At 46.6% G+C, this 27,964-nt stretch overlaps 1 protein-coding gene across 3 annotated transcripts in view; it reads left to right on the forward strand.

Moving 5' to 3' along the window:
* TAF1A (TATA-box binding protein associated factor, RNA polymerase I subunit A) overlaps positions 1-27,671 on the forward strand; it is a 76,856-nt gene extending 49,185 nt beyond the window's left edge. Inside the window, exons 10-12 of one of the 3 annotated variants that reach the window (XR_011019481.1) lie at positions 19,886-20,040; positions 24,339-24,770; positions 26,044-27,671. Coding sequence is in view for 1 of the 3 variants with exons in the window: in XM_068232872.1 (XP_068088973.1) it covers positions 19,886-20,040; positions 24,339-24,448 (265 nt within the window). In the remaining 2 variants the exon portion in view is untranslated. The other 2 variants (XR_011019482.1, XM_068232872.1) reach the window with 2 other exon arrangements.
* The last annotated feature ends 293 nt before the right edge of the window (positions 27,672-27,964 follow it).

A 27,964-nucleotide genomic window follows, 5' to 3' on the forward strand; every position in this document is an offset into this window, starting at 1 on the left:
CCATATGTCTTTGTATGTGTAGTGTATATAACCTAGTGTATGGCCAATTTAGGGGGGGGGAGAGAGGGGGGGGGGTTAAAAAATGCAGACATTTCGGTCATAGATGCAGACATTTAGTAATAAAAAAAGAAAAAAAATAATTGCAGCAGTAATCAAATACCACCAAAAGGAAGCTCTATTTGTGAGAAGAGAAGGGGTGAAATTCATTTGGGTGCTAATTTGTACGACCGAGCAATAAACCGGTAAAGTTGTGAGGTGCGTCACTAGGGGGGTATAAACTTTTGGTCCTCGAGTGGTTAAAGGGAACCTGAGCACTCATTAAAAATGAAATTGTGACTTGGGCTTCCTTCAGCCCACCGCTGGCCGCAAGGTCCCCCGGCGTCCTCCTGGCCCCTCTCCCATTCCTGGCTGGCCCCTCCATTCTAGTATGATTTCAGCCTGAAGTCGTCAGGTCTGCTTCCTGCTTTGTCGATCCGCGTCATCATGCTGACTGGCTACGCGTCATCATGCTGGCCCGGCGTGAGAGTCCTGCACATGCGCGGCTCTGTAATATTGAACTACGCATGCGCAGGACTCTCATGCCGGCCGGCATGACGATGCGTATTGGCAAAGTGGGAAGCAGGTTGCACGACTTAAGGTCAAAGTCGTACCATAACGGAGCTGCCAGCCGGGACCGGGAGAGAAGCCAGGACCTTGTGACCTACAGTGGGCTGGAGGAAGCCCCAGGTAAGTCAGTAAGTCACTATTTCATTTTTAATGAGTGCTCAGGGGCCCTTTTAAAGCCCACCTGAAGTAAGAGGGATATGGTGGCTGCCATATTTTATTTCCTTATCTACCTGGAATCAGTGTCTGAATCGCACACCTGAAACAAGCATGCGGCTAATCCAGCCAGACTTCAGTCAGAAACATCTGATGTACTGCATGCTTGTTCAAGGGCTAAGGGCCCTTTTCCATTGCTGAAGTGATGTGAGTGCGGCTACCTAGCCGCATCGTATCACTTTTGTTGCCGTTCGCGTCACTTCCACATCGGGAAATGCGAAAGTGTGACGGCGGGCGGATGCAGCTGTGCGGATCGCTCCGCACACAATGCACGGAATGGGAACTGTTCCCTTGGCCTGGATTGGGATCAGGACACCGGCAGTGCAATGCGGCTTTGTAGCCGCATATAATTGAAAAGGGCCCTAAAAGTATTAGAGGCAGAGGATCAGCAGGACAGCCAGGCAATGTGCATTATTTAAAAGGAAACAAACATGGCAGCTTCCATACGCCTCTGACTTCGGGCATTGTAGCAAGCTATTTGCAGCTACTCCCATTGACTAAGTCGAAGGCCATCGCAGGAGGCCCACCCCCTCCCCCCCTTCCTCTCACCCAATCGCCTCTTGTGATACAAATATTTGTGATTACGCTCGTATTATGGAGGGGAGGACCTTCTCCAAGGGTGAAACGTAACTGGTTTGGGAGAATAAATGACCCAGTAACTGTTCCTCCAGCTCAATATTCATGCCAGTCTGTTGGAGTCCACCTTGAAAAGTGATCTAGGTCTATTTGAGGAACATCTGGTGATATCCTTTCCTGGCTTCAGTACCGGTAATTAAAGCTTCATACGTGGAGTCTGGCAACTTGTTTTCTTCTACGGTCCCTGAAAATACTCTTGTAAGGTATGGGGTCAAAGCATCTGCGCAGTGTTTATAATCCATCCCAGGAAGGCATCTAGGCCCAGCATATCTCCAGCCTGTAAACTCTTAATAGGCGAAGCCACTTCATCATCTGCAATATGTTGATCGAGAGTCTCCTGCTGTTTTGGCATGAATTTAGGGAATTCAATTTTCTCAAGATGGGTTTTTTTTTTTTTTTTTTTTTTTTTTTTTTTTTTTGCATTTCATTAGATTTTAGGTTCGTAAAGATGTGTTGTATAATTTGGCAATTTCTAATTCGTTTATAAATTCTTTCACCAGCTCTCCATCTTGTGTCTTATCTCCCTCGTCAGTATTCCCGAGTGCTGCTCGGGGTTACATTTCACTGCAAATAACGGCAACCCTGAGCTACACTCGTGGAGACCACTAGGAAGGCCGTGAGCAGAGGGCGCAGCGGAGCTCTAGAGTATCGCTCGCCTCACCGGGATCCAGCCACAGCAACGTGCTTTTTCCATATTCTCTCAGGTTGCCCATCTCTATGCTGAGATTGCCGTCTGTCACATGACGACGCAGGGTAATCTCAGCATAGATATTGAGCACCCCCCCTGAGGACAGGATGAAAACTTGGCGCATGTGGCCAGATTTCGTGAGGTAAGTGATCTAGGCTCTGCTGGGTATTTGGGGAGGGGGGGCACTCGGGCAGATTAGATTCAATATTATGGAATCTTCCAGGGATTTGCGCCATAATGTGGCCCCCCAATCGTACTTTCCATAGACAGAAATCAATAGCTCAGACTGTATGGAAAGATGTCGCTTGACGGGGGGTTGTTATGATGGCGTGGGCAGACTCTTTTGACCAGTTCACAAGTGGTTAGCGTGGTCTCTCCCAGGGCATGGAGTGTAAGTGGCTACAGGTCTTCACCAGAGCAATGGATGATGGACCGCTACCCCTAGTGGGCAGCAGGCTGTTTGCTGCCTGGTAGCCACCAGGTCACGACCCCTGGGAACGACCCACCGTTGACCGCAGAGAACAGGAGACGCCACAATGTGGAGTCGTTCAGGAACTGCTGGATACAGTAATCGTAGTCTGTAAACAGAGCCAGAGGTCGGGGTCACAACAAAGTAGAGTCAGAGTATCGGAGCCAAGGATCAGGACGGGCAACAAACCAGGGTAGTCAGGGTCACAAGCCAAGGTCAATGCCAGAAATAACAATAGGAATTGGCGAGCAGGGGATTTGCCTCACTAGCTTAGCTCAAGCTGTCAGATCGAACAGTACAGCCAGTGGGGCGAGGAGGCTTTTCATAGGCCTGACGTTTTAATTTGGCAACATAGCGCCGCACACGTGTCATCGCCGGGAACCAGGAAGGCGAGTGTAGCGGGGCAACAACGTGCTTAGTGGACTTCGATTTAGGGACAACCGACAGACCCCCGGCCACCCCATGGTAAATGCGAGATGATCCGCTGAGCTGGATCTTTGGGCGACACATTGGCGCTGCTGTACTGGAGCTAAGGTCTTGTCCGAGAACCATCTAATGTGTGTACAAAGCCTTAGTAAACCAAATGCAAGAGCTAGCCTGTTTCTAAGCTGTGTAACATTTTCATCAACTTTGAATTACAGTATAATCTCGTTATAGTAAACATTCCGGTATAGTAAACTAAATGTCCAGCTCCCGGCCACGCCCCATTAGAAGTATGGGAATAACGCTTGTTATAGTGAACTCTGATATAATACAACTTCTGTTATAGGTCCAAGGGTCAGCAGCACTAGGACAGTGATGTGGGTAGGTGCAAGCAGATAGCGAAGGTCCCCTCCTCCTTGTGTGCTGTAGACCAGGGTTTTTTTGTTACAGCTTCTGTTATAGTAATCCGTTTTTTTGGCCTCTATGGTATTCTGTATTAGTCTATAGTGAAAAGTGGGCGGGCACATGTGTCGTTCGTCATTCAGAGACCTATGAGCCGTGGTCAGTGGGCGGGGCTGGCAGCCACTTGTAGCCTGCTTGCTATCTGCACGCTACTCTGGACCTGCGTGGATTACCTCAAAAGCTCCAGCAAGTGAGACCTATGCTTTGTGTGTAACCTGCTGCCTAATTACTGAGGGAGTTGCCTGTCATCTGTGACTTGCTTGTGCATGGCTGCAACGCTACAGCATCATCTAGGCTACTTAGAAATGTGGACAAAGGAGCACACTATCAGTACTGTACCTGGATTAGTAAAACCACTTTTTTCTGGTCCTTTGGAGCTCAGGGGCGTAACTAGAAGTTACTGGGCCCCCCTGCAAACCTTTGGATGGAGCAGCCCCCCCCCCCCCCCCCTTCCTTCGCTTTCTGCACAGGTAAACTGAGAACCAAAGTTATTCAATTAGCTAGTGCACACTTAATTGTGTTTCCCCATGCAGATAACAGACAACAGTGACACACTGCACACATTTTCTCTATCAATTACATTAGCTTCTGTGATAAAATGTGCATGTTTTCACACATACAGACACACATGGCGTGCAGAAACCGCATACAGAAATGCGACAGACGAGTGTGCTCCCAGCCTCAGCTTATTACATATCTGATGGAGCAGAACTGGCTCGGCAGACTTCTCAAGCATCACAACCGTACACAGCCCTTGGGGAGGGGCTGGAGAGGCTGGGGGCAGGGCATTGTATACAAGACCCTAATAAACATTGAATAGGGACTGTTTACACAATTTTATCTGCAAAACTTTGTATGATTCCTTATCAGTGGCTGAGGAGATGCAGTCATTTGAACAATTGTGTAGAGAGCAGAAAGTTTTTTTTTTTGTTTTTTGTTTTTTTTTTTTCTCAGTACCCTTAGTTCTCAGGACAGGGAAAAGAAACTTCTCGCCCCACGGGGCCCCCCTGTGGCTGTATCCCTTGCAGGGTCTATTGTTACGCCCCTGATTCTACTGTATTCTAACCCCAGTGACCCTCCCTAGTAGACACCTGTACACATAAGGGGCCTCATACACTGATCGATTTCAGCCATCGATCGATTGTATGGAATTGATGGGAAATCGATTCTATCGATCGATTTTAACTATCTGACAGGATGGAAAATCTAGATCGATCTGCTGCTGGCAGCAGATTGATGGCCCATAGAGTTGCATTGGATCTAATGGCCCAGTAATGCATTTAGATCGATTTCCAATACATTTTATTCTGAAATCTATTGGAAATCTGTTCTTAGTGTGTAGTACACATCAGATAGATTCCTGTCAAATTGTACCTGACAGGCATCTGACAAATCTATCTGATGGTCGAATCTGCTGCAAATCTATAAGTGTATGGCCACCTACAGTAGACAATCATCCAAAATGATCATTAGGGGTGGCCATACACTTATAGATTTGCAGCAGATTCGACCATCAGATTTCTGTAAGATGCTTGGCAAATCGAATCTGATAGGAATCTATCTGATGTGTGCCACACACTAGGAACAGATTTCCATTAGATTTCGGAATGAAATCTATTGGAAATCGATCTAAATGCATTATTGGACCATTAGATCCAATGCAACCCTATGGGCCATTTATCTGCTACCAGCAGCAGATCGACCTAGATTTTCCATCCAGTCAGATCAAATCGATCGAAATCGGCTGCAAATCACTCGATCGGCTGATTCAATAGAATAGATGTTTGATCGATCGGTGGCTAAAATTGACCAGTGTATGGGCCCCTTAAAGAGACACTGAAGCGGAAAAAAAAATGATATAGTGAATTGGTTGTGTACTATGAATAATTACTAGAAGATTAGCAGCAAAGAAAATATTCTCATACTTTTATTTTCAGGTATATAGTGTTTTTTCTAACATTGCATCATTCTATAATATGTGCAGATTACACAACACTCAGCATTCAAAATGAGTCTTTCAGAGCAGTCTGTGAAGTAATGACATCTCCTCTAGCAGAGGAAAAGTAAATAGTCCAGGAACAGTTGAGATAATAAAAGTCAGATAACAGCCCTCTCCACGACTAACTTAGTGGGAGAGCTTAATGGCTTGTTTGCATAGAGATAACAACTGGAGTTTCTCAACTCTTCCTGTACTGGAAACAATTAGACTGATGTATCTGATCTTAATGTTTTATTTCTTAGCTGTGCTACACATACAAATCATAATATCATCATTTTTTTTCGCTTCAGTGTCTCTTTAAGGATATATTTCATACAATCAAAGATCAGGCAGTGTGCGTACTTTCAGGATGCAGTGCGCTCCATGTTCTGCCACAGCCGTTATTGCTATTCCACTGCTCAGCTTTCCCTCAGTCTGCAGAGAGGTAATCGGAGGATTTGGACAGTTGCGCTCGCGGTGTTTTTTTGGCGCGCGTAGGATAAACATGTCTCATGGATGTAACTGTTTCCGCCTCGCACTGGACTTTATTTTCTGACCGCTGCTGTCTACAGATCCCCGCTGCTCTTCTGTCGGGATCGGTCATGTGACCACCTGGAACTGCTTATACCCATGAGCCAAATGTGACAGGTCGTTTCAGCAGGGGATCGGGCCAGAACCTTCTCATGTTCCCTGTAAAAACAAATTTCTTTGCATAAAAGGCGGACAGAATTTCTCTATCATGCTGCTAAACAGATTTACCAGCGGGAAAAAACACACCTGCAAGTTAAATGCTAATATACACACTCCATTAACTTTCAGCACTTCTCCAGCCTGCAGAATGGATTCTTAAAGTGTAACTGTCGGGCATAAAATCAAACATCAATTCATTATTTTTATCTAGTAAACTAGTAATAAGGATGCTATCCAGGCAATCCAAAAGTTAAAATCTCTATTACTTTTCTTGTTGATAAATGATCATTCCCCAGTTTACCTGACTCTTATTTAGTGCGCACAAAATTTGGTACACAAAAGAGAAGTTGCAGGGCATGCTGGGTTGTCCTTTTTTTTTTCTCCACTTCCCTTCAGGCTTAACTAATGCAGCCTGATTGGCTGAAGCCTCTTCTCCTCCTGTTTTCCCCTTCCACACCTCTGTTCCTCTCTGACCAATATTTCTTATGCTGAGACAATGCACTTTCTATAGTGAAGGGTGGGCAAATCAGGCAGAGGAGAGTAGGGCTGGAAATGACATAAGGATTGGCTTCAAAATAGCCACAGTTAAGATGGGAAATGCTAAGAAGGATTTTTTTTTTCCTGTAGAAAAATTACAAAAATCAAAACTTGGACAGTGCAACACATATGTAAGTAGAGCAAGTACTTATCTACTTATATATGTGTTTTTTTTCTGAGATAGTGTGGCTGACAGCTCCTCTTTAAAGAGGAACTTTGAAGTGACCTGAACTCAGAACTTCCTCTCTGCTCTAAAATATAAGCAACAGCACAATAACCTTTACAGAAAAACATTTCTTTGTTACAGCTGATACAAATCCTGGAATAAAGCTACAGTTTGTCTACTTACTGCTTTCATGGAAGCAGACATAGGGCTAACATCCTGTATTTACAAATGAGCTCTGCTGTGGCAGTCAGATGACACCGCTTAGGGATCAAATTACAATTTGTGATTAGTCACAGATGAGGGGGGATTAGACAGGCTAAACTCTCTAAATACATACAGGGTGCAGTTCTCTGTTTTTCCTCTGTCCTGTGCAAGAGTTTAGGTCCACATTTAACCCAGGTTTGAACTTCATCCCAATCAGTAACCGATACCCCTTTTCCCATGAGAAATCTTTAACTTTTCTCAAATAGATCATAGGTGGACATTAACAATTCAGTTTGCAGAACAATTGTTTACCTACTTGAAGACTGTACGCTTACATCCCCTCTTAACCAGGCTATTTTTTACAATTCAGGCCACTGCAGCTTTAAGAGCTCGTAGCAGGGCCATACAACTCGGCACACAAGTGATTCCCCCCCTTTTCTGCCCACCAACAGAGATTTCTGTTGGTGGGCTCTGAACGCTGCTGCCATATTTATTTATTTGATCCATTTGTGGTTTGTATTTTTTAGTTATTTTCCCACTCTCCCTCCCCCCACCAGCCAATGACAGCGATCGGTTGTCATAGGCATCAGCTTATGAGAGCCAATCGCTCTTGTGCCTCCCCAGGGGACAGCTGAGTGGCACGGCTGTCCCCAGTACAGAGCTGCTGTAGATTGCAGCGCTGTACAACATAAATAGACGTGATAGCCGCTGTGAGACTGATGATGGAGCGGAGCTCTGTCATTCAAGCTGGGATGCGCATGCGATCTCCTGCAAACCAAGCCCCCAGGACTTAACGCCAATTGCCGTTACATGGTCCTGGTAGAGCCGCCACATTCACGCCTCCCGGCATGACTCGGTCGTTTGGTAGTTCAGAATGATTATTCGTATGATTGGAAATGATCAATTGGAACCACTAAAGGACAAAAATCTCCTAACCAATCCCGTCAGATTGACAGGATCGATTTCATTAATCTGATTGGAGTGGTTTGGAGATTTTTGTCTGTTAGTTGTCCCAATTGATCTTTTCAGATAATTTGTATGAATAATTGTTCCTAAACAATTGTTCTCTGAATTACATCTTTAGTGGCCACCTCTTGGCTGGTATTGTGGTGAAACCCCTCCCACAGTATGATGTCAGGGCCATGGTCATGGCCGTTTCCTTTCTGTGAACCTCGTTGCATTATGGGAAATAATGTCTGTTTCCAACTGCCAAGCAACCAGTATCTCCCTCTGTGCATAGGTACATCTATTCAAACAAAACAAAACAAAAAAAGCCCATCACATTGTTAGTGGGTGTAATTATCGATAATGGCAGTTTGTGCTGTCTAGTTTTTTGTTTTTTTTGTAGTCTTTTTCTTGTCTGCCAGAAGTAGAGATGATTGCCTGCAGGCTCATTGTGGATCAAATAACATGAGCAAATTACATGGCAAATATCATTGCTTGATCTACCTTCTATTTTTTTTAACTTCTCACTTTGCAATGTATTCATTTATTTATTTTTCCCCCCTACTAATATTTTTCGGTAAAGTTCCTCTTTAAAGTGGACCTTTCACCCAATCTACTGCACTGATTCCACTGTAGGAGTTTAACTACTTAGTACCACGCTAATTGAAATCTACGCCCTGTTATGGTGGTTACCTGGCTGGCAGGGAGTAGATTTAAATTAGCAGCTGCTGCTGCCCACATCCGTCGTTTCCGCCTCTGAATTCCCGCTGTGTCCCGTCGCAGCTCACTCGCTCTGCCTGTCTCTATGACGGCAGAGCCCTGTGAGCTGGTCAGGAGACTATTTCATTGGCTCCTGGCCCTGTCTTTCAATGTAAGCCACTCCCATTGGCTTACATTGAAAGACAGGGTAAGGAACCAATGAAAGCAGCTCCTGGCCGGCTCACAGGGCTCTGCCGTCATAGCGACGGCAGAGTTGGGTGGCCCAGGTTCCCGACGTGTGGCGGTTCTCCGGTTTCCATCATTTCTGTACCAGTGGTCTCTGGTCCTGGTGCTTAAGTGGTTAAACAGGTTGCTAAAGGCAGGCATACACGTATTTATTCAATCACTCGAATCTTAGGGGCATCTGTGTTGCCCCCATTATAGACGATTGAGTGCTGTTGGAAATATTTTCCAGGCACATTTTTTCCAACAGTTGGTGGAGTCACATGTGAAACTTTAAGGTGCCTGTAATAGTACAATCTTCTGCACGATTGATCAGATTGGGTGCCGTTAATTGTACGGATCGATGACGAACGATCTTTCTATCAATCGTTCAGTCCATCCAAATTTGGAGTCATTCTTTTAGTCTGATCGGAATTCTCATGATTTTCCCTCTGTTGTTGGGCCTAAACGATTGTTTCCGATCACCTGCAATGATCAGACGGTCGGGAAATTGGATTGCTATTGGGTACCTTTTCACCTACAACTGTTAAAGGACAACTGAAGTGAGAAGAATAGGGAGGCTGTCATATTGATTTCCTTTTAAACGATACCAGTTGCCTGGCAGCCCTGCTGATCTATTTGGCTGCAGTAGTGTCTGAATAACACCAGAAACAAGCATGCAGCTAATCTTGTCAGATCTGACAAATGTCAGAAACACCTGATCTGCTGCATGCTTGTTCAGGGGCTATGGCTAAACATATTAGAGGATCAGCAGTACAGCCAGGCGACTGGTATTATAATAAATATGGCACTGTAATGAATAGCGGAGATGCCGCCGCACGGTCTGGCAGCGGGGCGGCTGTCTCCGCGTTCAGACCGGCGGTTTCCGCACAGCAGCATGTGTCTGGTTTGCCTGGGCCTTCTAGTGCACACAGATGGAGAGCTAGAAGACAGGACCTTTATGCCAGCAGGAGAGGTATCCGCTGATCAGGACGATCAGCTGATCCCAGCGGAACTTCTGATTGGCTGAGTGGCTGGAGGCGGCGCTGAGGAGCGCTGTAGTGTATTTATAGATCTTGCTTGTCAGTTGCTGGTTGTCTGCCGTTGCGAATACTTACGTGTGAGCACTCAGACCTCAGTCAGATCCTACGGATTGTTAGAACCAGGTGGACCTGGGAATTCACACGTAGCCAGATTCCGCTCTTGTTATTTACTGTGTAATACTGTAGACCAGTTCCAGGGTGTTGAGACCAAGGACCTCACACCCAAGCTTAGGATTGCTGTGTTATACTCTAGACCAGTTCCAGGGTGTTGAGACCAAGGACCGCACACCCAAGCTTAGGATTACTGTGTCATTGCTGTTATACTTTAGACCAGTTCCAGGGTGTTGAGACCAAGGACCTCATGTGACGGATTGCGGAGAAACCGCCGAGCGTTCTGACAGTGAGGCGGCGGAATCCGCGCACAGAGCGGCGGTTTCCCCGCAGCAACATGCTTCTGATTTGTCTGGACCTAGTAGTGCACACAGATGGAGAGCTGCGCGCGCGCCGCAAGACAGGCTCTTTATGCCAATAGGAGAAGGGTCAGCTGATCAAGGCGGTCAGCTGATCCCAGCTCAGCAGGTGATTGGTTGATGGGAGCTGGGCGGCGCTGTGGAGCGCTTTACTATATATATCTCTTGCTGTTCAGTTGCTGGTTGTCTGGCGTTGCGAATACTTATGTGTTAGCACTCAGACCTTAGTCAGATCCTTCAGTGTGGTGGAACCAGGAGGACCTGGGAATCCACACTTAGCCAGTTCACTGTAATATTATCTGTGTTATTCTCTAGCATAGTGCCAGGGTGTAGAGACCACGGACCTCACACCCCAGACTAGGAATATTGTATATCATCTGTGTTATTCCTTAGACCAGTTCCAGGGTGTGAGACCACGGACCTCACACTCAAGACTAGGCATTATTGGATATCTGTTTATGAATTGTATCTCTCCTGACTTCTCTTTTGTTTTCTGATTCGGTACCTTCGCACATCTGATCTACTGTTGCCAACCCTGCCTGTCCCTGGTTACCGAATCTGTCTCCTGTCTCTGTACTTTATCTGCCTGTGTGTTGCCGACCCGGCCTGCCCGACCCTTCTGGCTGTCACCCAACCTTTGGATGCTCAGTCTGCCTGCAGGGGTCCCCTGCTCCTCAGAGGGGGGACCTGCTGCAAAACCAGTCGGGGACTCTCCCTCCTGGAGCCCTTGACTGCAGTAGAGTCTTTCTCTACTAATTGGACCACCTGCTACCCCGGTGGTTCAATTCCTACTGTCACACCAAACACTTACACGCTTCAGGTGTCTAGAGGTTAGTACTATATCTGTATTGTTGGTGATTCTGCAGATCATCCATAATCAGGTATAGATCTGTATTCTTGGTGATACTGCAGATCACCAATAATCAGATTCTCTCTGGTTGCTGGCACCTATCGTTACAGAACGCCAGACCAAAACAAAATGGACGCACTTAGCAGTTGTCTTGACACACTCACCACCTCGGTGGAAAATCTCATCAGAGTGATAGACGGTCAGCAGGCCCAGATCTCTGCCTTATCTGGGTCACTACAAGTCCTTCAGACGACTGTAAATTCAGTGCGATCCCCTCCAGTCACAGACTTAAGAATGTCTGTACCTGAAAAGTTTTCTGGCCATAGATCTGACTTTCAGAATTTTAAGAATCGTGTAATGTCATATTTTGAACTGAGGCCTATTCTGTCAGGAACAGAGACACAGAGAATTATCTTTATTAAGACCTTACTCTCAGGGGATGCTCAGACCTGGGTGTATAATTTTAGCATCAGAACATGAAGCACTCAGGTCAGCTGAGGAGTTTTTTAACTCCATGGCCATAATTTATGATGATCCAGACATTGCCTCTACCGCTGAACGGAAGTTGAAAACCTTGCGTCAAGGCAAGGATCCAGTGGAGGTTTATGCAGCTGAGTTCAGGAAGTGGTCGGTGTCGGCTAGGTGGGGGGCTTTTGCGTTGCTGGATTGTTTTCGATCAGGGTTGTCAGACGCAGTCTCTGAATTGATGTTGGGATACCCTGAACCGAAAACCATTGAGGAAGCAATCTCTTTGGCAGTACGGGTTGCTCGTCGGGTACGATCTCAAAAACAAACCCGTGGTAAGGACAGGATCAGATATGTCTCCTCCTCCGCCTGCCTCACCGCCACCTGAGCCAATGCAAATAGGTCAGTCTAAATTGTCGCGGTCAGAGAAAAATTGCAGGAAGACAGAACAGCTCTGTTTATACTGTGCAGAGGAGGGTCATAGAGTGCAGAATTGTCCCAGGAAGTCGGTAAACGCTGCCGCCTAGGAGTAGTCAGAGGTAATACCCTAGGCGCGCAGTCTTTACCTCTACATGACAATCGTTTGCTACTTCCCTGTTCTGTCACATGGGAAGATCAGACTGTCTCCACTGAAGCTTTCATTGATTCCGGTTCAGCAGCTAATTTTATAGATTACGAGTTTGCTAAAAAAAATGGGAATACCCATGCTCCCCTTGGATCAGCCGATCCTGGTCACTGCTGTTGATGACTCTCCTCTGCAGAGTAGACACCCCTTATCCCGTACTCCAAGTTTGCAACTCAGTGTGGGGGTATTACATGGGGAGAATCTGCAATTTCTGGTTTTGCATATGGCAACCTCTACCATCATTCTTGGCATGCCCTGGTTACAAATTCACTCACCTCAGATAGACTGGGTTTCAGGTCAGCTAACGAGCTGGTCATCCCATTGCTATCATCATTGTTTAGCGGAAGTAACCTTGGGTGATACCAACATTCAGGTTGAAGGTGTACCGAGACAATACGCAGAATTTGCTGACGTCTTCTGTCCTAAGTCAGCGGACAAACTCCCCCCCCCCCCCCCAATATCGTGCCTTCGATTGTCCCATCGATCTGATATCTGGTTGTATGCCGCCCAGAGGTCATCTTTATAACCTGTCTGGGCCTGAGAAACTAGCTATGCAGGAATACATCAGGGAAAACTTGGCGAAAGGGTTCATTCGTCCCTCTCGTTCACCAGCAGGGGCAGGTTTCTTTTTTGTAAAGAAAAAAGACGGAGGCCTCCGTCCTTGTATTGATTATCGAGGCCTGAATAAGATCACAGTGAAAAAACGCTACCCTTTGCCATTGATTGACGATTTGTTCACACAGGTGACCAACGCCAAGATTTTTTCCAAGCTAGATCTCAGAGGTGCATACAATCTAGTCCGCATCAGGGATGGTGACGAATGGAAGACGGCCTTCAACACACCCGACGGGCATTACGAGTACCTGGTGATGCCCTTCGGGTTGTGCAACGCACCGGCTGTCTTCCAGGAGTTAATTAATGAGGTGTTCAGGGAAGTGTTGGGTAAGTTTGTTATGGTCTACTTGGACGATATACTAATCTTTTCGTCCAATCTATCTGAACATCGCCAGCATGTCAGATGGGTTTTAAAGAAGTTAAGACAGAATCAACTTTATGCCAAACTGGAGAAATGCCTCTTCGAGGTAGAGTCAGTAGCCTTCTTGGGGTACATTATCTCCACTTCTGGTCTCTCGATGGACCCAGGGAAAGTTTCTGCTGTCCTGGAGTGGCCTCAGCCTGTGGGGCTGAAGGCACTTTAGAGATTCCTGGGGTTTTCCAATTACTACAGAAGGTTCATTAAGGGGTACTCTACCATCATCTCCCCTCTCACCAGTCTCACCAGAAAAGGGGCTGACACTCATCACTGGTCACCAGAGGCTCATGCGGCCTTTTCAACTTTAAAGAAACTGTTTTGTTCTGCCCCGATGCTGAGGCATGTGGATGTCGCCTTTCCCTTCATCGTAGAGGCTGATGCCTCAGAGGTGGGGGTGGGAGCTGTGTTGTCTCAGAAGTCAGGCTTGCAGGGCAAGCTGCACCCATGTGCCTATTTTTCTCGCAGATTTTCACCCGCCGAGAAAAACTATGACATCAGCAACCGGGAGCTCTTGGCCATCAAATTAGCTTTTGAGGAATGGCGACACTGGTTAGAGGGTGCAGAACACATCACAGTTTACACAGATCACAAAAATTTGGAGTATATTGAGGGGGCTAAGAGACTTAGCCCTCGCCAGGCCCGGTGGTCCCTGTTTTTTTGCAAGATTTAGAGTTGTAATCACGTATACTCCCAGAAGTAAGAATGTCAAGGCTGATGCTCTCTCCAGGTGTTTTGAGCCTGAGTCAGTGCATCCTGCAGCCCCTGAGACCATCCTACCCCCAAAGGTAGTTTTGGCAGCCACTGAGACATGGAGAGATTGGACAGCCACTTTGAGTCCCTACCAACAGGATGTTCCAGAGGGGAAGCCTGAGGGGGTCATGTTTGTGCCACTGCCTTTCCGCTTACAAATCCTACAATTCTTTCATTCTCACAAAAATGCTGGTCATCCTGGAGCCACCAGAACTCAGGATCTATTAGCTAGATGTGCCTGGTGGCCTACTTTGGCGACAGATTGTAAGGAGTTTGTAAGAGAGTGTGCGGTATGTGCGAGGAGTAAGCCCTCTCGTCAGGCTCCCGTTGGCACTTTACAGTCCTTGCCAGTCCCCAATGAACCCTGGACTCATATTTCCATGAATTTTGTGGGTGAACTCCCTCGGTCTGAAGGCAAGTCGGTCATTTGGGTGGTAGTGGACCGTTTCAGTAAGATGACACACTTTGTCCCTCTGAAAGGACTCCCCTCGGCCCAGGAATTGGCTGATCTCTTCATCCAACACATCTTCCGGCTGCATGGCATTCCGGAAAATGTAGTGTCAGATCGGGGAGTCCAATTTGTTTCAAAATTTTGGAGGGCCTTTTGCCATCAGTTAGACATGAAACTCGCGTTCTCATAGGGCTATCACCCACAGACCAACGGTCAGACCGAGAGAGTTAACCAATCTCTGGAACAATTTCTCAGGTGTTATGTTGCTGATGCGCAAACCGATTGGGTAAAGTTCTTGCCGTTTGCAGAGTTTGCGCACAACAACCTGAAGAGCTCTTCTTCTGGGTTCTCCCCATTCCAGGTGGTGTCAGGAAGATCACCTAAGTTTGCTCCTTTGCCGGTCGCATCTACTCCGTTTCCAGCTCTGGAGCATTGGCAAAGGGCCCTGAAAGATTTGGGGAATGGTTAAAGGGAACCAGAGAGGAACGGGGGGTGAAAAAAGAAACAGATTTTATACATACCGGGGGCTTCTTCCAGCCCCATAAGCCTGAATCGCTCCCACGCCGCCATCCTCAGCTTCCTGGATCCGCCGGTACCGGACCCGTCACTTCCGGCGGACGCGGCCAATTGTCCGCATCACAGGGGCTCCCTCCATACATGTACGCATGCGGCTGCGCAGTTAACAGCCACATGCGTATCTGTATGGGGAGAGCACCCTGTGATGCGGAGAATTGGCCGCGTCCGCCGGCCGACTTGCCGACTCGCGGCAATGACGGGACCCGGTGGCGGCTGATGCAGGCAGCGGAGGAGTGCGACGTGGGAGCGATCCGTGCGTATGGGGCTGGAGGAAGCCCCAGGTATGTATATTGCATCCTCTCTGGTTCCCTTTAAGAGGAACCTAGGGAAAGCTTTCCAAACCCAGAAGAAGCAAGCAGATAAACATCGGTCTATAGAGTGGAGTTACTCACCAGGAGATTTGGTGTGGGTGTCCACTCGTCACTTGGCATTAAAACAATTGTCACCCAAGCTGGGCCCTAAATTTATAGGACCTTTTCCAGTGACCAAGAAAATTAATAATGTCACGTATGCTGTTGATCTCCCAGCCAGTATGAAAGGTGTGAGGTCATTCCATGTGTCCCTGTTAAAACCAGCTGTACAGGTGGACTCCTCTTCGATAATAACTGTAATATTATCTGTGTTATTATCTAGCATAGTTCCAGGGTGTAGAGACCACGGACCTCACACCCCAGACTAGGAATATTGTATATCATCTGTTATTCCTTAGACCAGTTCCAGGGTGTAGAGACCACGGACCTCACACCCCAGACTAGGCATATTGTATATCATCGGTGTTATTCCTTAGACCAGTTCCAGGGTGTGAGACCACGGACCTTACACTCAAGACTAGGTATTATTGGATATCTGTTTATGAATTGTATCTCTCCTGACTCCTCTTCTGGTTTCTGATTCGGTACCTTTGCACATCTGATCTACTGTTGCCAACCCTGCCTGTCCCTGGTTACCGAATCTGTCTCCTGTCTCTGTACTTTATCTGCCTGTGTGTTGCCGACCCGGCCTGCCCGACCCTTTTGGCTGTCACCCAACCTTTGGGTGCTCAGTCTGCCTGCAGGGGTCCCCTGCTCCTCAGAGGGGGGCCCTGCTGCAAAACCAGTCGGGGACTCTCCCTCCTGGAGCTCTTGACTGCAGTAGAGTCTTTCTCTACTAATTGGACCACCTGCTACCCCGGTGGTTCAATTCCTACTGTTACACCAAACACACGCTTCAGGTGTCTAGAGGTTAGTACTATATCTGTATTGTTGATGAATCTGCAGATCATCCATAATCGGGTATAGATCTGTATTCTTGGTGATACTGCAGATCACCAATAATCAGATTCTCTCTCTGGTTGCTGACACCTATTGTTACACCTCACACCCAAGCATAGGATACTGTTATTCTTCAGACTAGTTCCCGGGTGTCGAGACCAAGGACCTCACACCTTAGACTAGGATTGTGTTTGATATCTGTTATGACCCTTTGCTCTGTCGACCTCTCTCTTGCTTAAAGACAGGCTGTTAATTAACTGCGTGTGAAAATAACTACAAAGGAGGTAAATTAACTACAGAGGAGGTAACTTAAGGAATGAAGAGATAAGATAACTCTCACTGTGTGGAGGTAACTTTTCTCTTGCCTTATTTTCTCCAGCATGATCTTAGTGAATTGAGGCCAATATTTAGAGGCGACGTACAGCAATATGGCCTCAATTCACTAAGATCATGCTGGAGATAAGGCAAGAGATAACTTGCCACCACACAGTGAGAGAGTTATCTTATCTCTTCATTCCTTACGTTACCTCCTCTGTAGTTAATTTACCTCCTCTGTAGTTATTTTCACATGCAGTTAATTAACAGCCTGTCTTTAACTCTGGAGTTATTTTAAGGATTGGAGAGTAAACCTAAAGACAGAAGAGTTAACTTTAAGTTTGCATGAGGTAAAATGTTGCCTGAATACTACATGCCTTCACACCATGGTAACAACTCTAGAAACGTTATTAAAGACAAGAGATAAGCTTAGTGAATTGAGGCCTATGACAATACAGGAATACAAGAAAGACCAGATCATGCAGCACAGTATGAGTACAAGGTAATGCTTAGTCAGTCACGGGATGGGAGCATGGAGATTAGGCAAGTTTGGTTTACTCAAATGCATAGCATAGGTGCACAGTAATGGAGGTGCATGATCAGGTAGGACACACATGGAGGAGGACCCTGCCCAAAGGCTTACAATCTAGAGGGAGATGTAGGGACACAAAAGGTAGGGGTCCAGAGTTCAGCTGTGGGGTTGGAGCACTTGTGAAGGGTGGTAGGCCAGAGTGAAAAGGTGAGTTTTGAGGGCCTTCTTGAAGATGTTGAAGGAGGGTGCTGCCGTAATGGGTGGAGGTAGGGAGTGCCATAGTGTTGGAGCGGCTCTTGAGAAGTCCTGGAGGCGTGCATGGGACTGGGTGATGTGGGGGGGCGGTCAGACAAAGTTCATTGGAGGAGCGGAGTGAGCGGCTAGGTGTGTACCTCTGAGTAAGATCGGAAATGTAGGTTGGACAGGTTTTGTGGACAGATTTGTAGGTCAGACACAGTATCTTGAATCTGATTCTGGACTGGAAAGAGTGTGACCTGCAGTGTGGGTGGGAGTGTTGGTGTGTTGTACTAGGCCAAGTGAGTTGGCTATGATTAGTAGCCGGGTCGTGACTGAGTCGCGGGGTTCATCGATGGGAATATTGAAATCCCCGATGATGGTGGGGAGGTCAGAGGAGAGGATGTGTGGGAGCCAGGAGGCAAAGTTATCGAGACTGCAACAATGGCTGGGAGGGGATTGTAGAGGCGGATAGTGTGGACCTCGACAGATGTGAATTGTAGGGAGGTAGGTGGGGTGAGGACACGGAAGGTGCAGGATGGGGAGATGAGCAGACCTACATCTCCCCCATTCCTGTTGTCTGATCTGGGGGTGTGACTGAGGTGAAGCCCACCATAGGAGAGGGCAGCCTCTGTGGCAGAGTCAGAGGGGGTGAGCCATGTCTCAGTTAGTGCGAGGATGGTGAAGGATTTGGAGAGGAAGAGGTTATAGACTGCTGTAAGTTTTTATTGCGGATGGATCTGGCATTCCAGAGACTGCAGGGTAGGGGGAGCATGTGCTTGTGGGTGGGATGGATAGAAATAAGGTTGGGGCGAGGATGGGTGTTTACGTTATTTGTGGACAGAGGGCTTGTAAGGTGTGTGAAGCAGGTCAGCAGGGGATGCTTGTCTGGCAGCAAGCTGTGGCCCAGGGTTAGGTGATATATCACCAGCAGCAAGTAAGAGTAGGAGGGAAAGAGTAGGCAAATGTGAATGGGATTTAAATGTCTGTAAGGTTTTTGAGCTGCTGGGGGGAGAGAGAGATTTCGGGAGAGCTAACAGTTCATGAGAAGCTGAGTAAGGTGAGTAAAGCAGCGCAGGTGAAATTAATATGGAGTATGGTACACTGGGAGGATGCATGTAGCAATGCAACTTGTAGATCTTAGTTAATAATATATCCCATGAGGGGTTCAGATAATGAGCCCCTTCATGGGTGAACCGGGTTCAGTATGTATCTGTGCAAGAGAACTGTGCAAAAGAGCTATAAAGTGACTGGAAATGACAAGTACAAATTGATAAATCACTCACTTAAACATGAAAACACTTGTGAAAACCTCAATCATCAATAAGTTATGTGCTCCAAAACCATGGATGTGCAAAAGGTGTATATATACAGTGGGTTGAAAAATTATTCGGCCCCCTCTAAGTTTTCCACATTTTTCTTCATGGTGTTGTTGCTCCCAAGACCCTCTTACACACACCTCTGAGGCCATCACAGAGCAGCTATATTTGTACTGACATTAGATTACACACAGGTGCACTCTATTTAGTCATAAGCATTTGTCAACAGAGCAGGGACAAGGTCCTCCAGCACCCAAGGCTGAGACACCAAAGTGCGCCCCTCCACCCCTCCCACCCCAGCTGTCACTCACTGATTGCTGTTAGACTAAGAGGGCCACAGGGCCCACAACCTCCCCAACACCTTAATATCTAGTTATCCGGCTTGCAGTCACTGCTATGTATCCCCTTTTCTTATTTCTTTCTGCTTCATACACAATTAGAAATGACAGCTGAATTGTGCACCCCCTCCTACACTGCACCCTGAGGCTGGAGCCTCTCCAGCCTATGCCTCGGCCCGGCCCTGCTTGTCAAGCAATGTCTATGGGCATCTGACTGAACTCAGACGAAAGGGGGCTGAATAATTATGCACACCCCACTTTGCAGTTATTGATTTGTAAAAAAATGTTTGGAATAGTGTATGATTTTCGTTCCACTTCTCATGTGTACACCACTTTGTATTGTTCTTTCACGTGAAATTCCAATAAAATTGATTCATGTTTGTGGCAGTAATGTGACAAAATGTGGAAAACTCAAAGGGGGCCGAATACTTTTGCAAGCCACTGTATAAATATAAGTAAAGTGCAAACCGTGCTATCAAAACAGTCATTTACACAGTAGTAGGTCTAGTGAGAAAAGTCAGGAGCAGCCCATTTAGACTGCTCATCTGTATCCCGTTTATTTTGTATGGTGCTAGACCATTGGGACGAGCAAAATGCATGACTTCGCATTTTTCAACATTTCAAGTTGTCCTTGAAATCTAGATACCGTGTTATTCTGTGCATTGCTCTGATTCATGCATGGCCCTCATTTCCTAGTGGTCAGACAAGCTGGGTACAAGAGAGCTGGACTTCCAGGAGGGACTGGTGGCCGTCGTATCACTTCACAAAGTTCCATGTGGGGAAGGACTGGCTGAATAGCGAGGAGCTTGCTGTGAAGAAAGCGTCTGTCGCCATCATGTTACAAGGAACAGGTCTGTGGTATTTACTACATATCTTTTGTGTCTGAAAGCCTGTTGGCCAACCCTAATGTGCACCTCTTGGCAGGGCCATGGCTTCTAATGTACTTTGCTGAAAATTGCTGTTGAGCTGTTAAAAGCAACGTGTGACATGGAGTGAGTTCTGACAGACTTTCAGAAGTGCAGGCAGCCATATATTAATCAATTGCCTCCCAATTTATCCAAAAGATAGACCCCTGCCTGATTGAAATCTGATCAGAGAAGGTTCTACTCCTGCAACACACTAATAGATTTTTTTTGCTGAAACCTATTAAAAATGTATTACAAAATCTATAGGATCGCTGCTTCCCTTCCCCCCCCCCCCCCTCAGGGGTTAATTACCCAGAATTCCATTGTCTTCTATGCGTCCCAAACGTCTTGCACGCATCCTATGGGACGTGTTGCAAGGCTCACTACCGCGCACTACCTCTTTCCGGCTTGGAGGAAGTGCACGGTATTGAGTCTTGCAACGTGTCGCATATGTTGCGTGCAAGACGTTTGGGACGCATACAAGACTGAATTCTGGGGGATTAACCCCCCCGTCTCCCATGCACACAGCTGAGGCAATTAAGCCTCATTTGAATCACGAATTCAAGTAGGTAACTACTCATGAGCAGGGCTGCTCAAATCCGGATCTGGGAGACATCCGGATAGTTCTATCCGGATATCTTCTCTCCCAGTTACCTGGGCTGCGGGGTCAATCTTGCCTGTCTGACGTCTTCTTCAGTCCGTCCCTCGGCGCCTCCCACGATGTGGTCCAAGCGGCGGTCACGTGAGTACAAACACTTCCTCCTTCCGGGTTGGAGGAAGTGTTTGTAATCACGTGGAGCGCATCGTGGGAGGCGCCGAGGGACGGACGAAGAAGACGTCAGACAGGTAAGATTGACCCCTCGCCCACCCCGCACAGGTTTACTGGGAGATATACGGATATCAACTATCTGGGTATCACCCGGATCCGGATATGAGCAGCCCTACTCATGAGCTCATCACTAGTAAACCTATCACTACAGAGGTAGTTTGAGGGACTTACCCAACACCCCCTTCCCCCCAAAATAATCTCTGGTCTCCCTGTGTCCTCCAGGTCCCCTCCACTGTGTTGCTGTCTCCTCCAAAAGATCTGCTTCTAGGACTACATTCCCATCCAGGCACCTCTTCAATCACTCCCATTGACAGGATATTTTGCATATGGGCAACTCGATGTGCTAATTCTTCCACAGTTAAAGTGTACCCGAGGCATGGAAGTGACGGCTTCTGTCTTGTCTATACCTTGTTGGGAATGTAGTAAACATCACTGACTAGCAGATTACAGCCATAAAAGTCTTACTGGAAGAACTTCTGACAGCAGGGGGTGATAAAATAAAAAAGTCAATAGTTTATGTATTTTAACTCTGGTACACTTAATAGGCTGCCACTGAGCAGAGACAACAAAACCTTAAATCTACTTTGTAAATGTTTAAAGAGGAGCTGTCGCAAAAATCATAAGATTTAAAACCCATACAATTAAGAAGTTCTTTTCTTTCAGAGTAAAATAAGCCATAAGTTACTTTTTCTCCTATGTTTCTTTCACTTACAGTAAGTATTAGAAATCTGACATTACTGACAGATTTTGGGCTAGTCTATCTCTCCATAAGGGATTCTCAGCATGGCCTTTATGCTGGGCAAACACGGGTCAATCCGGCGGCCGATTAGCCGCCGGATCGACTTCCGCCGCGTCCCCGCTCCTCCGCGCGCGGAACGATTCCCGCTCGTCCCCGCCGGCGCTCCTTATCAGTCGCTCGATTCCCCGCTATTGTCCGCCGGCAGGGATCGTGCGGGGAATATATCCGGCCGGTCATCGGACCTGTTGGATATTATCAATCGAGCCATCAGGCTTGATTGATAAGCCTGCCGTTACTGCCGTGTATGCCCAGCATCATTCTTTATCAAGACATTCCCTGAAAAATATTTATACTAAGATGCTGGCCAGCCTCTGTTTTTTCTGCACACTTTTTTGGTCAGTTGGACGGAGCAACTGCCACTCACTTAGTGCTTTTAAAAATGAAGAACACCCTAAGACCCCCCCCCCCCCCCCATGCGAACATGGGCTAGTCCAAAATCTGTCGATAATGTCATTTCTACTACTTACTGTAAGTGACAGCAACATAGGAGAAAAATAACTTATGGCTAATTTTACTCTGGAAGAAACCTACTTCTTATTTGTATGTGTTATACATGTATTTACAATTTTAAGATTTTCGCGAAAGTGGCCCTTTAAATATAAAATCAAACCATGTAATATCTAGGGAAACAAAAATTTGGAGTAGGAGGATAAATACAATGGTTTATCTCGTCAGTTTATTTTCACCTCAGGTTCACTTTAACCTCTTGAGGACCATGGTATTAACCACCCTGGCGTTCTGATAAGATCGCCAGGGAGGCTGCGGGAGGGTTTTTTTTAAATTAAAAAAAAACTATTTCATGCAGCCAACTGAAAGTTGGCTGCATGAAAGCCCACTAGAGGGCGCTCCGGAGGCGTTCTTCCGATCGCCTGCGGCGCCCAGAATAAACAAGGAAGGCCGCAATGAGCGGCCTTCCTTGTTTTGCTTACACCGTCGCCATAGCGACGAGCGGAGTGACGTCATGGACGTCAGCCGACGTCCTGACGTCAGCCGCCTCCGATCCAGCCCTTAGCGCTGGCCGGAACTTTTTGTTCCGGCTACGCTGGGCTCAGGCGGCTGGGGGGACCCTCTTTCGCCGCTGCTCGCGGCGGATCGCCGCAGAGCGGCGGCGATCGGGCAGCACACGCGGCTGGCAAAGTGCCGGCTGCGTGTGCTGCACTTTATTTGGTGCAAATCGGCCCAGCAGGGCCTGAGCGGCAGCCTCCGGCGGTGATGGACGAGCTGAGCTCATCCATACCGCCCGGCTGGTTAAACCCCCATAGTGACCAGGCTATTTTCTACTTAATTGGCCACTGCAGCTTTAAGGCCAAGCTGCAGGGCCGCACAACACAGTACACAAGTGATCTCCCCCCACCAACAGAGCTCTCTGTTGGTGGGGTCTGATCGCCCCCTCTGTGTTTATTTATTTTTTTAATAAATATTTATTTGTTTTTTTTTTAATATTTATGACAATTTTTTTTTTATTATTTTTTACAACCCCTCCCTCCCCCCAGCCGGCCAATCACGGCGATCGGCTGTCATAGGCTTCTGGCTATGAGAGCCGATCACTCTCTTGTCCCCCAGGGGGACAGCCGTGTTACACGGCTGTCCCCAGTACAGCGCTGCTGCTGATCGCAGCGCTGTACTATGTAAATACACGGCGATCGCCGCTCGGAGACTGAAGGCTCCACCCACCAAGCAGGAGATGCACGCGCAGCCTGCGCGCGATCTTCTGCAAACTGCTGCCCCAGGACTTTACGCCGATCTGCGTCCTGGGGCTGCTGCCGCGGTCGGCAAGCAGTTAAAGATTGCCCAACAAGCTCATGGTGAACCAGAACTCCTAGTGAGTAAGGGGGTTAAAAGGACCCAAAAGCCCTCTTACTAAAATGCTATGCAAAACAAAGTATTTTTTGATTATTCAGGTGGGAGTGCGCGCATATAAGATCTCCCACAATGCATCACTGCTGAATATGCAAGTCATCCCTGGATTAACCAGTGCACAACAGTCTGTATGCATGTTGGATTATTGTGGCTCTGTACAATTAAAGGACAATTGAAGTGAGAAGAATATGGAGGCTGGCATATTTATTTCCTTTTAAACAATACCAGTTGCCTGGCAGCCCTGCTGATCTATTTGGCTGCACTAGTGTCTGAATAACACCAGAAAGAAGCATGCAGATAATCTTGTCAGATCTGAGAGTAATGTCAGAAATACCTGATCTGCCGCATGCTTGTTCAGGGCCTATTGCTAAAAGTAGTAGAAGCAGAGGATCAGCAGAGTAGCCAGGGAACTGGTATTGCTGAAAACGAAATTAATATGGCAGCCTCCATATCCTTCTCGCTTCAGTTCAGTCCTTTAACAAGCTGACACATCATTGCATTACAGCAGTTCTGGGGGTGTGTTTAGCTATCAGGGAAAACAAAGGGATGATTTGCATATTCAGCAGTGATGCATTGTCGGAGACATCATATGCTCACTCCAACCTGCATAATCGCAAATACCTTCTGTTTAAGAAAGCAAAATTCTGTTTTACCTACTAACTCTTCCATAATCTGTATTCATTTCATTATTAAAAGAAAAAACAATTGTTTTCTGGTTTGGGATAGTCATTGATAATGTTACCTTTTTTTTCGTAGCATGCTTCTATTTTAAGAGGGTGTATATACTGGGGAGCTCTGAACAGAGGATGGCCTTGGACGAGGTGAAGGAGCTGTGGAGAAAGTCGAGACGTGGAAATCCCAGCTGATTCTAGATTTTGACGGTCACTGGAGATCCTAGACTTGGAGGTCGCAGCTGATCCTAGACTTGGAGGTCGCAGCTGATCCTAGACTTGGAGGTCGCAGCTGATCCTAGACTTGGAGGTCGCAGCTGATCCTAGACTTGGAGGTCGCAGCTGATCCTAGACTTGGAGGTCGCAGCTGATCCTAGACTTGGAGGTCGCAGCTGATCCTAGACTTGGAGGTCGCAGCTGATCCTAGACTTGGAGGTCGCAGCTGATCCTAGACTTGGAGGGTGCAGCTGATCCTAGACTTGGAGGGCGCTGCTGACCTTAGACACAAGGCTTACAGGTGAATGGGTTAAAGTTCTGCTGATTTAGGCAGAGGAGACCTCAGCATGAGCCAGTTTTAAGGTTCATATTACAGATGCAGAATTGTAAGACAGAGGGAATGCTACATGGTTACACCACATGTTGCAGATTCGGCAAGCCTCGGTCCTGTGGTTGGTGTACTTGGGAAGCCAGGAGCTAAGCGGCTCTCTGGACAGGTTAAAGCAGACCTCAGGGCATCAAACTGAATATGTGCCGATGTTTTGCATTACTGATATAATAAATACTACGGCTGTTTAACAAAAAATAATTCTTATGTATTTTTTTTCCCGTTAGTAATTTAACACTTCCTTTCCTAATGGTAGGCAGAACTATGATGCTTTGCCTTGTCTGACATCTTTGGCTGAGTAGTAGATGGAGAGAACTCAGCCCAGCCCTATAGCTTCCCTTCCTAGCAACAAGAGTCTTTTAAGGTAGCCATACATCTAGCGATGACGTCACACGTGCGGCCACCTGTATGCTGGCAACCACAAGGGGCGCATGTATGGACGGCGCCCTGGAGCCAGTGACAGACAGCGTAGTGTATACTGCACGGGGGGGCACATTGAACATTATGGGAACAGCGTCTGGGCTCGTCACTCGTCCCGATATCGCTCGCCATTACCACTGGCGCGCCTGATCAACCACAACGGCCCTACATCTTGCAGCATGTCCGATCGACATGCTCGTCCTGAAATTGGTTGCATGGTCGATGCACTTGACGGCACAGATTTTTTTTTTTATTCGATTCTAATTATCGAATTGGATGGTTGATCAGCCGCCAAGTTGATGGATGTATGGACACCTTTAATCTCACGGCTGCAGTCATCATCTGCAGAGATCTTCGATCCCAGGAAGATGAGATATGTTACTTGTACTTTCTCCCCAACTTCTACTTCCTCTACTTCCTCAGTCTGATCCGCAAGCTGGTCCCAAGCCACAGAAAATGGTAGGCAGATACGGACTCTTCTAATTAGACTTAATTGCCCAGGAGCTAAGATCAAACAAACCCATTCAGTGTGAGGGAGAAGGGGGAACACTGTGCTTCAAACAGATAAGTCACACTTGATGAACTTCACACCAACCCTCGATAATGGCAGTGAAAGGGAGCAGGGGGATTAACTTCTCAAACATGGCCGCCCTTTTAGCTATTTGAAACCAGGAGCTGCTAAAGTCCCTTTAAGAGGTATAAATTTAAACACTGCTACCTCTGTGACTGACCCCTCTGCTGAGCTGCTTTCTTTAATTTTTTTCAGTTCCGCTTTGAAGTCCCGTCATGTGATTGGTGGCACACTGGAGGAGGGGCAGAGGCTTCAGAACCCTGCGGTCACAGTGTGCACAAACCACAGAGTGGAAAAATAATTCCTGTTGAAAAGCCTGGCTGCACTTTAATCCAGCTGAAACCGAGAATTTTACAGGGAGAAGTGAAGAAATCTATAAGCGGTGGGAACGCTATGAAAGCATTTCTGCTATATATTCTGCTTTTATAGCACACTTTTCCTTTCGTTTGATCTTCACTGATGTCCAGGTTGTAAAATCAGGAGATGAGAGGCACATGGGGAGCCTAATTATAGAAATGTCCAAGAAGAACTAATTTGATCAGTCATTTTGTCATACAATCACAAACTGTGATCATTACAAATGCTGGACATCAAACCTGAGCACTGCGTGGACATCCTCTTCCAGATCACAACAGAGAGCTAAGAAAATGAAAGGTTCCAGGCCACATGGAAGCCCACACAGGACAAGGAAATATTGGCGATCAGAGCTTCCCTTTAATTAATTTCAAACTGGGAAACCGTTTCTATTTCAAAACTTTTTTTTTTTTTTTAAAAGGAACGCGAGGTGTGAGACCTATGGAGGCTTCCATATTTATTTCGTTTTTAAACAATACCAGTTGCCTGGCAGCTCTGCTAATCTCTTTAGTCAGTAGTGTCTGAATCACACATCTGAAACAAGCATGCAGCTAATCTTGTCAGATTTGTCATAGACCTCTGATCTGCATATGTTTGTCCAGGGTCTGTGGCTTAAAGAGAAACCGTGACCAAGAATTGAACTTCATCCCAATCAGTAGCTGATACCCCTTTCCCAGGAGAAATCTTTTCCTTTTCACAAACAGATCATCAGGGGGCTCTATATGGCTGATATTGTGGTGAAACCCCTCCCACAGTGTGATTTCAGGACCATGGTGCTGACATCACACTGTGGGAGCCTTGTTGCATTGTGAGAAATAACAGCTGTTTCCAACTGCCAAAAAAGCATCATCTCTTTCCACAGACACCACGTGCCAACAGTAAAAATGTTGCGTTGTGATAAATGTCAGAATGTAAATTGGGGATAGGAAAGATCTTACAATGGGCAAACACTGACTAAAATAATTTTTTGGGCCATATAGTATTTTTTGTGCAATTTCATCAGCCAGCTATGGGACTATAACATTCTTGGCTGCAGTCATGAGCTCTGCATGATTTCAGCTTTAGGCCTCTTGCACACTGCAAGTGATTCCGATTCAGATTCCGCTTTTTAATCAGTTTTTACAACCGATTCAGATTTGCAGTGTGCAGGGAGCAAACTGCAAATCGGAATCTGAATCGGATGTAAGGCTCCCTGCACACTGCAAATCCGTTTTCCGATTCTGGTTCCGATTCCGTTTCCGATTTTCCCTGAATACATTCAACAGAAAAACGTATCAAAAAACGCAGCATGCAGTAAAGATTAAAAATTGGAATCGGATGTAAAAACAGATTAAAAAGCAGAATCGGAATCGGAAATGTATGCAGTGTGCAAGAGGCCTAAAAACTGATTAAAAAGCGGAATCTGAATCGGAATCACTTGCAGTGTGCAAGAGGCCTTAGAGTGGCTGCAATTTTTCATTCTGTGAACTCTTGCTTTATTTGGTGCTGTGGGCCGAGGAGGGGCGGTGGGGATGGGTTTTGAGGGACTGGGAACTTTTTTAATGTGTCTATTCTATATTAATAAAGTTTATATATTTTCTATTAAAATTTAATAAGTGTGTATGGAATATTGGTATGCACTCTCCTCCACCTGTTTACCTTCCTATTGCTTTATACTAAATCATTTATACATACCGTAATTATTGTAAAAATGAAGCACTTTTGTTTATTACGTTATTTTCACTGGAGTTCCTCATTAACCACTTCAGGATTCGGCGTACGC

The sequence above is a fragment of the Hyperolius riggenbachi genome, chromosome 4 (assembly GCF_040937935.1).
Source record: "Hyperolius riggenbachi isolate aHypRig1 chromosome 4, aHypRig1.pri, whole genome shotgun sequence".
NCBI lineage: Eukaryota > Metazoa > Chordata > Amphibia > Anura > Hyperoliidae > Hyperolius > Hyperolius riggenbachi.